The sequence below is a fragment of the Leptopilina boulardi genome, unplaced genomic scaffold (assembly GCF_019393585.1).
Source record: "Leptopilina boulardi isolate dan_hultmark-lab unplaced genomic scaffold, ZJU_Lbou_2.1 LbouV2_368, whole genome shotgun sequence".
Taxonomy (NCBI): domain Eukaryota; kingdom Metazoa; phylum Arthropoda; class Insecta; order Hymenoptera; family Figitidae; genus Leptopilina; species Leptopilina boulardi.
In genome coordinates, this window is record NW_026137938.1 from 387,088 (window position 1) to 401,262 (window position 14,175).

The 14,175-nt window shown below is 30.5% G+C and overlaps 3 protein-coding genes across 6 annotated transcripts in view; 1 reads left to right on the plus strand and 2 right to left on the minus strand.

Annotated features, from left to right (window-relative positions):
* The window catches only part of LOC127287260 (paired box protein Pax-5), a 185,608-nt gene that overhangs the window by 105,871 nt on the left and 65,562 nt on the right, over nucleotides 1–14,175 (minus strand). The window lies entirely within an intron of this gene.
* LOC127287275 (uncharacterized) lies at nucleotides 2,530–7,763 on the plus strand. Its single transcript, XM_051314116.1, has 7 exons — nucleotides 2,530–3,407; nucleotides 5,818–5,901; nucleotides 5,984–6,148; nucleotides 6,241–6,309; nucleotides 6,384–6,458; nucleotides 6,556–6,645; nucleotides 6,720–7,763. The coding sequence occupies exons 1-7, from the start codon at nucleotides 3,362–3,364 to the stop codon at nucleotides 6,854–6,856; spliced, it is 666 nt and encodes a 221-aa protein (XP_051170073.1). The 5' UTR covers nucleotides 2,530–3,361; the 3' UTR covers nucleotides 6,857–7,763.
* On the minus strand, nucleotides 10,719–13,995 carry LOC127287252 (uncharacterized). Its single transcript, XM_051314080.1, has one exon. It carries the CDS (start codon nucleotides 13,947–13,949, stop codon nucleotides 10,770–10,772), a length of 3,180 nt encoding a protein of 1,059 aa, XP_051170037.1. The 5' UTR covers nucleotides 13,950–13,995; the 3' UTR covers nucleotides 10,719–10,769.

The following is a 14,175-nucleotide window of genomic DNA, read 5'->3' on the forward strand; positions in this document are numbered from 1 at the left end:
AATTTTTCGTATTGAAATATACAGATGAAATGTTTGAAAATTTTTCACATTTTCGACGACATTTCCTCAGAGAGGACTTTCAGGCATCAGTTGCTCTTCAGCATTCGCAAGAGATTAACTACATATAACAACTAGTGAGAAAAATTTTTTTATGCCTATAATAGTGAAAGTCACTTTTTTGTGAAGTGAAAAATTTGATTTAATAATATTCAAGGAGTTCATTAAAAGGTAAATAATAATTAATACTTGTTACGAACGAGAAAAATTAATTATTTAATTTTTATAATTTTAAACAATTACTTAAAATTTTCTATTCGCCGGAGGAACCAAGTTGCCATTAAAAGTCAAAATGAACATTTAACTTAATAATGTTTATTTTTATGTGGGTTCGATTAATTATATCGCCGATAGAAGACGAAACTGCCAATTTAATCTTTAGATCGTAAATAATGTTTCTTAGCTTTGAGATGAAAATCCACACTATTTTTGACAGCACAAATAAAAAGGTCTATTTGATTGAATAGAACAATTGGAATTTTAGTTTACAAAAATTTATTAAAAATCAAAGTAAAAATTGCAAAAATTACACATTATATGCTTTCTTTTGTAAAGAATAATGTTTTTGGAACGATACAGTTTTTTATTACTTACGGCTAGATTTCTCTTACACACTACCGTCGAGAGAGCTTGTTGAGAAGGGAGAATTCTCGCGATCTCGTCACACAATCAACGGGCAAAACGAAAGAAAGGTGTTATGCGTATTTCCGCGTCTCGAAACGCGGTACCGGTACCCTATCAGACACAAGCGGCGCAGGTACAATCCGTACGGACTGGCCGGTTTTAAGAACAAAAAATTATTTAATAAATTATAAATAATTTATTAAATAATTTCTCACTGTACTGATCAACCGATTGGGACTCAGCCGGTTCAAGGTTCGATTTAATTTTACGTCCGCCCAAAGAAAATAGAATTTAAATTGGAGCCAGCTCGCAGACGGGCCTTATTCTTAAAATTAAAAATTGGCTCAACGACAATCTATCGTGATTCAGCAATTTTAATTTTAGAAATTTAAGCACTGCTGTTAATTTACCTGGCTCAACGAAAATCTATCGTGATTCAGCAGGTATATTATTGAGCTTTCTCCACAGTTTAAACTCTAAGTTCACTTTTTAAAGAAATAATGCAAAAATCAGTAACACGTACTAAGTGATTGACTGAAGACGAATAGGCAATGAGGCCCTATGAGCTTCTGCTTATAAAGAGCATCGCGAGATGCACTTAGTGGGATTAGTGAATCAGGGGTAGAAGGATTCTGGGGGTTTCAGGGGTATCGATAAGAAAACTTAGATCATCGTCCATCGATATTCTCAGAACCCATGATTCTTGTTATTCTTTTCTTTGTTGACACTATTGGAACTGCACATCTCCATATGTGTAAGTGTATATATGTGTTTTTAATAAAGTATAACTCGCAACCTTTGTTGAATTCCAGAGCGGTCATAGTTCTGCACAGATTATCGTTTTCATATTAAAAATGAAACTATTTTCCTTTTTTATATATGCATATACATTTTACGCATACACACGTACATTTACCTTAGTACACATACATATATGCACGACATACATGTCTCAAAAATTTTCTTCTCTTTTTTTTTTTTATATGCATTTTGTTTTTTTTACAAAATTGACCCTCTTAAAATAAAATCTTAATTGTTGCGAGTTTATATGTGCTTGGAAAATGTGACATGTTCCAATTTAAGCTATCAACAATTATTCTATCTTTATTTCCCTTTTTTTTTTAATTTGAAGGTATTATAAGGAAAAGAATAGGGGAAGGAAGGCAGTGTTTGCATCGCGCGATACTCCTCAAGCGCCTCACACATATGCGTTACGCAGGCTATGGGGAGTCCGTGTCTGTGTGTACCGCATCCACGCTACGAGACTCATTGCACCTGAACGCGTGAGAAAGAGAGAGAAAGATAGATAGAATTGACATATGCGATTCTTCTCCCTTCTTATAAAATAATACATTTTCGTAAATATAATAATTGCAATATAATAATCACATTATTGTTGGTTACTATAATATGCGTAGAAATGTGCAACCAAACAATGTATACACATATCTATGCATATCACTTTGGCATACTATGAACACACGTACACACGATAAAAATAATGCACACGCATACGTGCATATACAATGCATATTCTTTGAAATAATATTTGATAATGATGATTCTAATAAGTAGAAAAATAGTATTGGTAATATATCCAATTGTTTATAATAATAATTATGATTAATTATTAATATTAATTTTAGTAAATGTAATTAACAATGATAATAATACGATTTATCATTATTAATAAAAAAAATCATGAATTAACAATAATTTGCATATTGTTAATTAATTAATTACTGCAAATTACTAATAAAAATGAGTAAAGTATAATTGTTTTATTTATAATAATATTTTAGTATCTTTATATAAGGTAAGTACACTATATTATATTTTTCATGCATATATTTATAATATTCAAGCTTGAATATTGGTATTAGATAATTAATATAGTTTATAATATAGCATAATATAATATAGTATAAATCATAATATAGAATAATATAACATAAGATAGAATAAAATAATATATTATAATATAACAGTTTAACAAAGTTATATTATAATATCATAGTCATAGATACATTTTTAGAAGCAACGAGAATATAAGACTGTGTGTGTGGAGTATCACTCAACGCGCGCGATTATCGGGGATTCAAATTACATGCCTATATACATTGTGGCATCGACTTGGAGATTTTATTCTTAAATAATTTTCAATTATTCTTGAAATTATTTATTATCATTTTATTTATCTTTTATTTATAATTTCGTTACGATAGTTCGTAACAATCCACCGCGGATTTTTCCGTTTTCGTCCCCGAAAACTCATGGTCTCGACCACAGCATTCCTTATACTTTGTATATCGACATATAATCTAAATATTGTGTCTACTTGGTGACTCTTCTAAGCACTGCTACAGTATAGGACCCAGTATCAATGTCTTTGTGCTGATACAAATCAGTTCATTTCGTGAAGTGATCAAGTGCGCTTGTGAAATTTAAAATCTCTGGGATTATTTTATTTTGAACAATTTTAGTGGATATCGGAGGATTTTATTTTAAACAATTATTGTAAAAGTGCGAATAGTGCAAAAACTTTGGAAGACTATATTTTTTTTTTTATTATAACAATTAGTGTAAAAGTGCGGGTGGTGCAAAAACTTTAAAAAAAAACTATTTTTTTTTTTTAAAAAAAAACAATTAGTGTAAAAGTGCGGGTGGAGAGTAAAAAAAAATGGCTGGAAATGCGGAAAACAGCAGAGAATTTATGGAGAGGTTTAGTAAGTTTCAAGATTTTCTATTTTTTTATTTCTTTTTACTATTATTGAATTATTTATTGATTGTTTATAACAATCGATAAATATATCTCATTCTCGGTAAACAAATACACACATCCTTTTAAAAATAGATAATAATTATTATTATTATAAAAAATTTTTTTTTTTTTTTTTTAACTTTCTTTAAAATTTTAATTGTTTATAATTTATTAGCAATATAAAATTACTTAATCAAAATATTTTGTAAATGTAAAATTAAAATTGATTAGAATAAGTAATTATTTTCAACTTTATTATTGATGTTTTATATAAAAAATTCTTTGTTCGTAAAAATAAATTGACATTTAAAATTGCATTTTTTTTGTCTTGGTTCATATATTCAAAGTGCTATTAGGCATGGGTACCATCTATTTAGATGGGTGCGCGTACAGACAGCTCGGCGCCACAGCTCATGCCTTGTACACAGTATATATATATATATATATATATATATATATAGAGAGTATACATGCTTACGGTTTGAACATAGTGACCACAATATAGGATTTAAATGCACAGTGCATATACTGAGTTTTATGAATGAATTTCTCCTATATTTTTATTTAATAAACAACATGTATTAGTTAACTAATTAATTATTAATTAATTATTTATTTAATAGAAATTTCGTAAAAAAAAATTTAAGTTTACTAAGTTTTGTTTATTTAATAAATTTATTTAATGTTATAAATTTTTAGCAACAATTTTTTTTTATACATATAAAAAATTGTTTATTTAACAATTTTCAAAAATTTAATAATAAAATTTGGTACATATAATAAAATTTTGATAATTATTTAAATTTTAATAATACTTATATTATTATTATAAAATTTTATTTCTGTAACAATTTCTTTAATAATTATTATATTATTATTTATTTATTTATTTATATTTATTTATTTATCTTTTTTGTTTTTAATTAGTTAATTTTATAAAAATTTACCAAGAATTATAAATTATTTAATAAATATTTATTTTAATAAGAATTATGGGAATTTTTGTTAACTTAAAAAAAAAATTGTTTATTTAACAAATTTTTAATATTTAATACAAATCTCCAATAATAATTTAAAATTTAGCAAGAATAATTAAAGCATTTAATAAATATTCGGCTCAATAATAATTTTATAAATATTTAGAAAAATTATTTATTTAACAAATTTTTAATAATTATTACATTGTTTTTATTGTAATTTTTTTTTTTTTTTTTTTTTTTTTTTTTTTTTTTTAAATTGAAAATTTTTTTTTTTTTTGAAATCAATGACATTTTTTAATTAGGCTTATAGTTTACGAGATATTTAGGATTTTATCTGGCAGTACCTTTTTATATAAATTTTCGAATGTTTTGAATTTGGAGAAAAAAAATTTTCAATCTCGATTTACATGTTTTAGATCTCAAAATTTCGTGTCTCATTGTGGTAATCAAATTTCGGTATTGATACGAACTACAAGAAAATGAAGTTTAAAAATTTATTTTTATTTATTTATTCCATAATTTTGTTTATTTAACAATAAAAATTTACCAAAATTTATCTGATTTTAACGTATTTTTGTTTAGTTATCGAATTTTTACGAAATTCAATAATAATTTTTATTACTTTGAAGAAAAATTGTTAAAATTAAATTTAAAGTTGGTTCAATGTAGGATCTATGTCGGTCGGCCTATCTAATGACAAATGCTCAATCTGTCGCTTGACTATATCCCCTCTATGTAGGCTAAGTAATATAGGACCTCTATAGAAGATATATATATATGCGCTATGTAGGCCATAGTATGTAGAATCTATATAGGACTTAAATGTATTATTTACGTAGGTCAAATGTTCTACAATCTATATGGAGTTTTTATTTGATTTCTATATAGGCTTAACAGTATAGAATCTATATAGAAATTTTGAGGAAATCCGATATAGATGAATATAATATAATCTATGTAAGACTTGAAATCATTTCGAATTAGGAAGAATAATAATTGCATTATTATTGCAAAATTTTAATTATTTTATGCCCCCTTTTTTTTTTATTTATTTAACAATTTTTATAATTAACAGGTAATTTTTCTATAATTTACCAAAAATTATTAATTATTCTAAAATTGCGCTTTATTAATAAATTTAATAAATTTTGTTATAATTTTTATTATTTAACAGAAATTGTTTATTGAACAATAAAAATAGAATTTTATTAATTTTTATTAAATTTGAGATAATTTTTATAAATTACAATTATTTAATAAAACTTTTATTAAACTTTAGTAATAATTTTTATTTAAATTTTCATATAATTGCACTATTATCATCAATCAAATTTTTTTTTTTTTTTTTTTTAATATATGAATCGAAAAAACTTTATAACCTAGAGATTTTGTTAGTTTTTACAGCAAGAGCTGAAGGAGGGGTGGTTTCCGCTGTGTGTTCCCACACCGGTATTAGATACCGCTTTACGATTGAAGAGGGTAAGTACTGTGAATAAGAAAATAAGGTAAGAAAAAATATACATATATACACATACACATATACATTTGTACTTAATTACAGACGGATGGCATTGGTATAAGGCCAATGAATATGAAGGTGCAAGCGATGCTGATGATGAGCGCGGTGAGGAGGAAAGGATAACGGTCGGGTGCAATATTGCAGCCCGCGATCGCAGCCCCGGCTCATCACGCCCGCCCAGTCAGGAGCACATCTTGCCCCCCACATGTAAGTATTATATATATATATATATATATTAGAGAAATATTTTTAAATTCAATTGTATTTATTGATTTTTGTGGTTTATTCTGGATTTTTAGTGGAGGAACCGGTAGGTGAAGATTGGCCTGAAGAGAATGGCCTGGCAGGTGATGATCTGCCTATAACAGGTAGGATATTGTTAACGTAAAGCCCATACGTGTATAAATTTTAGACATGCATATTAATACTTTAGTTTTTATAGATCGAGCTGATGAAGATGTTACATCTCCGGATGTAAGTGACATTGAGTCACGAAATTGCGAAGAAGATTTAGAAGGTAACAAAACCTCTTTTTTTAGATGAAAAACATATACATAATTATGGGTTCCTATATATGCATATATATACATTTTTCTTTTTTTTTTTTTTTACAGATGAGGCAGAAGAAGAAGACGAATCGGAGAATGTTACGTCTCCAGATGTGAGTGACATAGAGTCACTAGGAGATGACATATTTGTCGAAGGTGAGTCATGAATATTATATATTAAATACACATTTGGGTTTATATTAACATTATTATTATTTTTTTTTTTACAGATGATGTTCAGGGAGCAAGGGCTTTGACTCCCCCCGATATGCCCGAGCTTGTTTGTTGGGCAGATAACGGTATGTTTTTTTATCATTACATGTATCCTTATATAAATTTTTGTATAACACTTGTACGTCTTTTCTGACATTCATACTTTTATTCATTCAATTTTTATATTACAGCTTATGGTTTTGCAGCCCAAGCTTTGGGTCGGAGTATAACTCCGCCCGATATGCCCGATCTCTTTTCGTGGGTGGATAATGGTAAGATATTTTTATCTTTATAAACTTTTTATATCACATTTGTGCGCCTTTTTCTAACATTCATACTTACATTTATTCAAATTTTTATTTTACAGGTGATGGTCATGCAGCTCGAGGCTTGGGCGGGAGTAGGACTCCTCCCGACCTTGTGTTAGAGGATAATGATGGTAAGAAATTTTTTTTTTTTATTTATTAGTATTTTTAACTATTTTTATTTATTAATCGCTTGTCATATATCGTTTATTAATTGGTTAGGTTGGGTACCATTCCTGCGCCGTCAAGAGCCCCTTCCTGAGCTCCTTCCTGAGCTCCGTAGTTTTGAGCAAGTGATTGGGGTCTTGTTGAAAGTAAAACTAAGGGGGGAGGATAATGAAAATGCAGACTACCGCATAATTTATCAGGAGGAATCTGACGCACCCCCTCCATGTTAGTAAATATATATATATACATACATACACACATATACATACACATACACATATACGTGCACATGTTCAAATGTTTAATATGTAATTCCCGTCTTCTTTCTTTTTCGTTTTAGATTGGTGTTTTGGGCCTACTAACCCCTCTGAAGAATTACTATGCGTAATTCTTCAAATGCGAATAATTGATTCGACGGGGGCCCGAGTCGAGTATCGCGTTATTTATGGCAGCGACGATTAATGTATATACACATTTTTGTACATATCATATTTTTATTTTATTTTATTTTATTAGCTTTATTTAATAGTTATAAGTTTATTATTGTTACCCCCTATTTTTTTTTATTTTTTTATCATTTTACTGTTATTATTTTTTTTTTTTATTTTATTTTTTTTTTTTTTTAAATTGATAATTAATAAGTTTATTATTTGTTTATAGTTTACTATATATATATATATACATATATATATTATTATATTTATATATTTTTTTTTTTTTTTAAACACATATAGATAAGAATAGTTTGTATTTTTATATTTGTAAACTTTATATATATATATATACATATACCATCAACACACAAATATTCATTCGCACATATTCATTCATATATATTCATTCACATACATTTATTCACTCATATTCTCATATAAAGAGAGGAAATATATATATATATTTTAATAGCAAAAATGACGTTTGCTTTAAAGAACATTTTAATTACTTTTTATCTCCTTTTCCAGTAAAATTTCCCTGCTTTTGTTTCTTTTAACTGAAAATTTAAACTTAGGGTATGACTGTAGCAGCAATTAGAGTGAGTATAAGAATCATACATGTATATATAAAAAATAATTTTGTCTTTTACTTGTTTTAACCATAGTTATTTTTTTAGAATTTCATCGCATGTAGTCAACATTTCAAAATATCGTTGCACTGATCACAATTTTTACCACTCACATCTTTAGAACTGAGAGGCCATTTTCTTTATTAAACTACACTTGGCACACGGAGATTCTTTTATTGATGGAGAGAACTGGGACTCGTATATTTTATTTTGAATGGGGAAAACTGGAATTTGTTGTAGAGTTCAGCATCGTATTTGGATAATTTTTGGGACTATTTGTAGAAAAACAAACAAAAACTCGCTGCATTGTTGATGAATGTTGACAAGATGAAAATTATATGCACTGGTTCGTATAGTTAATATTCACTTAATTCATTATTGTTTTGCTTTTTCTTATTATTTTATTTTTGTAGGATTTCTTTTTGAAAAATTGGCTTCGGTTTCCTGTTTGATGATGGTTTGTATAGTTTTATAATATTGTTTTTGATTTTAATTAAAAGTTTCGTGAGAGTAATTATAAATTTTCTTTTAGCTACTGAAGATAATTTTTCAATGGTATGACTCTTTTGTTGAACGGGAATGAAATCTGGGTCTTTTGCTGGATCTGATGCAGGACACATTTAATTTTGGAAGGAGCAGCAGGATTCAGCATCGACTATTATTCAGACAGAGACGTCAAAAGCAACTCTGTCCTGGAGCATCACATGAGGCGCAGGTGGAGGAGGCGGTGGAAAATTGTTGTTTCTTCTACGTCTGCTAGATATCTTTCGATAGCATAGGTAGATATTGCGAGACAGGATCAGCATCAATAGCAATAGTATAACCTTGAATCCAATGGCGATGTAGTTTTTCACATCTAAAATGCCTCCTATTAGTGGAATTTCCATCCTTTCTTTGCCGTGGTGAAATATTCCAGATAGTTTTTATTGAATGGGGTTTTAGACCTCCTATTTTTACAGAAGAAATAAATGTTAGAATTGAATTTAAATGAAAACAGTGTTTGTATTTGAATTTCTCCAATACATACTGACATTAGGACTGATACTATTCACACTCGTTTGGTCGTACATGCGTATCTGACATCCCGAGTTCCTTTTCGTAATAGGTAATAGTTCGAAAATGCCCTCCAACGACTAACGCTTTCCTGAAGTGAGTTTCGAACAAGCTTTCTATAGTAGATTGTCGCCAGTCATTTTCATTGTAACGTTCTATGAAATTATGGTCTATATATTCGAAATCATCTTTTAAGTACCAAGGATAGGGTATGTTTATAATTTGATATTTTGACTCTTCTGCTTCTTTAAACAATGGTGGTAAATCAAAACATGAACACAAACAACTTGTAAATCTCCTATTTATAGGTATTTCATGAAAATCAGTTATTCCTATTTTGTTTAGTTTATTTTTCCTAGCTTTGTGGATAGGTGTCTTGAATGGGAGAGACAATGGGAAAGAGACGTGTAAGCATTGACCATCTGGTAGAAATTGTAAAGGCCTAAAACAACAATTCATGTTGTTTATTAGATAATATATCCAGGAAGAAAAACCCATATCTAAACCTATTTGAAGAGTGAGTGTATTACTGCTTAGAATAACATACACTACATAATTATACAAAAGGCTTTTTGGATCTATGATTTTAATAGATCTTAGAATAGCATAGAGATTGGGATATAGACAAATAAAACCAGATTTTAATCGAAATATTGTCCTTTGTCCAGAAAATACTTTTACTGTCAATGATTCGAGAATTTCATTGTCGGATTCATCATAAATGATCATTGTTTGACCAGCAACTCTAACATCACGAATATTTTGAGCAGTTTTTAGACAATCTAGCAATATGGCATTATATGCTAAATTAGCTAGTGTTCTTGGGATTTTCCATGATTTTTCGAAATCCTTTAATAATCTTTTGATAATTAATGGTGGATTTTTCCGACTAATTTCCGAAATAGGGACATCTTCTACATTGGGAAGCAAGACTTCTAAAAATTCACTCATTTTGAGTTATATATATATATATATATATATACCTAATAATTAAACGGGATGTTGAAGATAATATTCTACAGTTAGGTTTGAAACTAATCCTAATGTTATAGCAGTTTTAGTTCCAATTATTGCAGAATTAAATTGAAAAGATGATTCCGTATTAGGGTCTATAACTAGAAAGAAAATTTTATCACCGTTAACTTCTAATTCTACACTTCCAACTACTAAAAGAAATTCATTTCCTATCTTCTCTATAGAATGACTAATATTTTCATATTCCACGTTTAGAAGATTTACAGAAATAAAATTGTGTTTTGTTTTTAGAGATAGTAATACGTCTATTTCGTCTACAATTAAATCTGGGGACATCAGCGTTATATATTCTTCTCCATTTAACACTATTTCATCCTCAAAATTGGCAGGTGGCATTTTCAACGCTTAAGTACATATTGATTTTTTTTTTTTTTTTTTTTTTTGTACTCCTTACACAGTTTGCTTCAATCTCTTCACAACCTGATAAAAGAGAAAGATTTTAATTAACAATATGCCATCATTAATTTATCTTTATGTTTTGAAAATCTCTCGTTATTTTCATCTTCTAGGATTACATTATTATTTTGAGTAAATCCTACTACGGTATAAGGACCTTCGGCTCTCTTATCGAATTTATTCGCTCGGATTTCTTTATACGCGAACACCTTGTCGCCAATTTTCGCTTTTAGAGGGCGGGCAGTCCTATCATGATATTCTTTAGACTTTAGTTTCGCTTGGACAAGATTTTTGGCAGCTATTCCCTGAATTTCGCTCATTCTAGTTATAAGTTCTTTTAAATAGGATCCATAAGTCTCAAGCTCTGGTCCTTGGGGAAATGAACTTGGAATTCTTGCTAGTTTTCCGAAAACCAACTCGTAAGGAGTGAAATTAGTTGCCTCGTGAACTGATGTATTATAATTAAACATCGCAAAAGGTAAAAGACGATCCCAATCGTCAAAATCCTCAGCATAATGTTTAATAAAATCTGTCAGCTCAATATGGCTTCTTTCTAATGCTCCATTGGTTTGAGGTCTGTAGCCAGAAGTGGTTATTTGTTTAACTCCAAAAATTCTTTCCAATTTTCTCATGAGTGAACTTATAAAACTTCCTCCTCGATCAGTAAGAACACATCTAGGCGCTCCAAACTGAGAGAATAAATGAGTAGCTACTGCATGAGCGATTGTGGTTGTTTTTATATCGGAAATAGGGACTGCTATACAATATTTACTGAAATTATCTTGCATAGTGAGAATATACCGATTCCCATTTGGAGTAGTAGGTAACTTTCCTACGGTATCTAGGGATACTTTGTCAAAAGGGCCTGCAGGAGTATCGGTTATTATCATTGGTTCACGAGTACGAGCTCTAACTAATTTATTTTGAAGGCAACTCTGACATCCTCGTATAAATTCTGTTATTTCATCTCGCATTCGAGGCCAAAGGTAGCGTTCTCTAATTCGTCTATATGTCTTCGTTATCCCCTTGTGACCTGCTAGTAGACTTTCGTGATATTCCGAAATAATTTTTGGCCTCAATTCTGGGGGTGGAACTTCAATTTTTCCGTGGCACAATATCATAATGATATCGCCACCGCGGAATATTTTTGTTAATAATTCTGTCATTTTACCTTGGGGAAGGGAACCTAACAAATCACCTGTATTTGCCATACGACATGTAGATCGAGTATCTCGGCTCAAAGCTAATTTAAGATTTTTCAAACCTAGAATTACATTTCGCCAGTCAATTTCGTCATAATGTCTTTGTTTAACAATTATTGAATAGGTACAATATCGTCCACTAGGGGTAATAAGTATCTGACCTATTTTTGGTCGTTTTTCCTGCAGTTCTTGAAGATCGATTCTCTCGGTTGCCACTAAAAGTTTTGAAATAGCATCAACTGGTTCACAATCTTCTGACATGAAATGAGCATAATTGTCTCTTTCATATGTTAATGGTTCTGACCATTTTTGAATTACGTTATTTTTAGTCAACACGTCTTTCGTTATTTTAAAGTCATTGTCGTCACAAGTATCAGAAAAAGATGGGGAATCATAATACGGAATACCTACACCTTTGGAAGATTTTTCTATGGGTGTACACTTTGTTCCCGACACATTATCATTAGTTTTTTCCTGTAGTCGGCGTGGCACAACACTAGATTTTTTTCCCATTTTTGAACCATTTGTTTTCATGTAGACAAATGGAGTAGATTGAGCATCAGGAATGACGGAAAATCCAGGTGTTTGAAATATTGATCCTTGCCATTGGGAATAATCCTTAGCGGGGGAATGCATGACATCTGGATCGTCCCTGAAACGTACTGTACTCTGTCTTCCTTCAATTTGTTTAGCAGGTAATGTAGGCGAAGGTCGCGGCGAATTTTCTATTTCAACATTTGAAACTTGGCGCTTGTTGTAATTGTCCAAAAATTTTCTTATCCTTTCTGTGAATGCATCATCTTCGACATCACTATTTTGGCATGGATCCAGGGCTTCTAGAGTATCAAGGAGTTCTTCGTCATTTTCACCTTCCGATACATGCGTTAATTCTGGACGAGTAAATTCTTTATCCATTCCTTCGTGGTCCCATGCTAATGTTAGGTTAGTTTGATCGAATCCTCTATTTTGCATTGACTTGTCAAATTGCTGAAATGATTTTTCTAACCCACTTTTTACTTTCCACACTTTGACGTCTGATTCTTCTTCTGTGCTTCCAATCGGTTGGGGAGCAATATTAATAATCACATTTTCAAGATCACAAATTTCTTCCTCTTTTTCTTCTTCGATTTCAAAATCGTCCATGATTTGTTCTTTATTGACACCTTCTTTTGCTAATTGATCGGCCATTTCATTACCAGTTAGGCCTTGATGGCTCGGTATATGTTCCCAGACAACGTTTAAGGGTTCTAAAGCCTTTGTTAATTTTTCAAAGGCAATGCGATTTTTAACAGGTTTATTTTCCTTAGTTTTCCATTGGTTTAGTTTCCATTTTGGGATCCAATCCGTAACACTTTGAATTAAGAATTTTGAGTCGGTGTTAATCCTCAGATTTTGGATTCCTGCTTCTTGAGCTTTTAAGGCGGCTACAGTTGCTGCTTCTATTTCAGCTGCATTGTTTGTTTGTCGACCCTTGGATCGCTGAGAAATATTTAAGGGATGATTATGACCAAACCAAATACCTATTCCAGCTCTTGGTTCTCCACTTCCGTTGAAACTACAGGCGCCATCTACATAAACGTCTGTATAAGTGTTTTTCGCTGGGGAGAACAGAGGAATAGTGGTTTGAATTTGATCCTCGGAACCTACTATTTTTGGACTCGCCTGTTTCTGTTTTGGGGTTATTTCTACACTAGGGAAACCGCTATGACTTTTTCTGAAAACTGGGGGATCAGAATCTTCATTTAATTCCTCATCTGTTGTTATTTCGCTAGAAGATGATGGTTTTTCACTAGAAACAGGGGTTTCTGGATTTGGAATTTCCCTTCCTCTAGTTAGCCTTTTTGCAATACAACTCTCGTTCGGATCGACGAGATTTTTAGTACCTCGAGGTAAGGTAAATGTTTGATCCTTTCGTTCATCTCTCTTGGTACTACCTTTAGGTCGACCCGGCGGATTTTTACCTGTGGAGAGGGGTTGCTTAGGAATCGTTGATTTTATGAGAGTTTTAGGGAGGGGTCTTCGCATTCTTACAACTTGTGATGGATCACTTAAGGTTCTTTTATAATTAGGATTCAAAATATTTGTTTTTGGCCTTTCCTTATACCTTGCAGAAGTAGAGGGCTTTTCACTATTTGAAGAATCCTTTTTCGCGCACTTTTCCTTATTATCCTTCTTGCTAGATTCGCTTCGCGTTATGGGTAAGGCTCGATATTGCACGGATTGTTTCTTATCTATTAACACGTTCATTGGA

Bases quoted from the DNA above. Each gene is read 5' to 3' on its own strand.
- LOC127287252 (XM_051314080.1), bottom strand. From the start codon at position 13,949: ATGCGAAGACCCCTCCCTAAAACTCTCATAAAATCAACGATTCCTAAG.
- LOC127287275 (XM_051314116.1), top strand. From the start codon at position 3,362: ATGGCTGGAAATGCGGAAAACAGCAGAGAATTTATGGAGAGGTTTA. The intron at 6,310-6,383 runs GTAGGATATTGT...TAGTTTTTATAG, and splicing joins TGATGATCTGCCTATAACAG to ATCGAGCTGATGAAGATGTT. The intron at 6,459-6,555 runs GTAACAAAACCT...TTTTTTTTACAG, and splicing joins TTGCGAAGAAGATTTAGAAG to ATGAGGCAGAAGAAGAAGAC.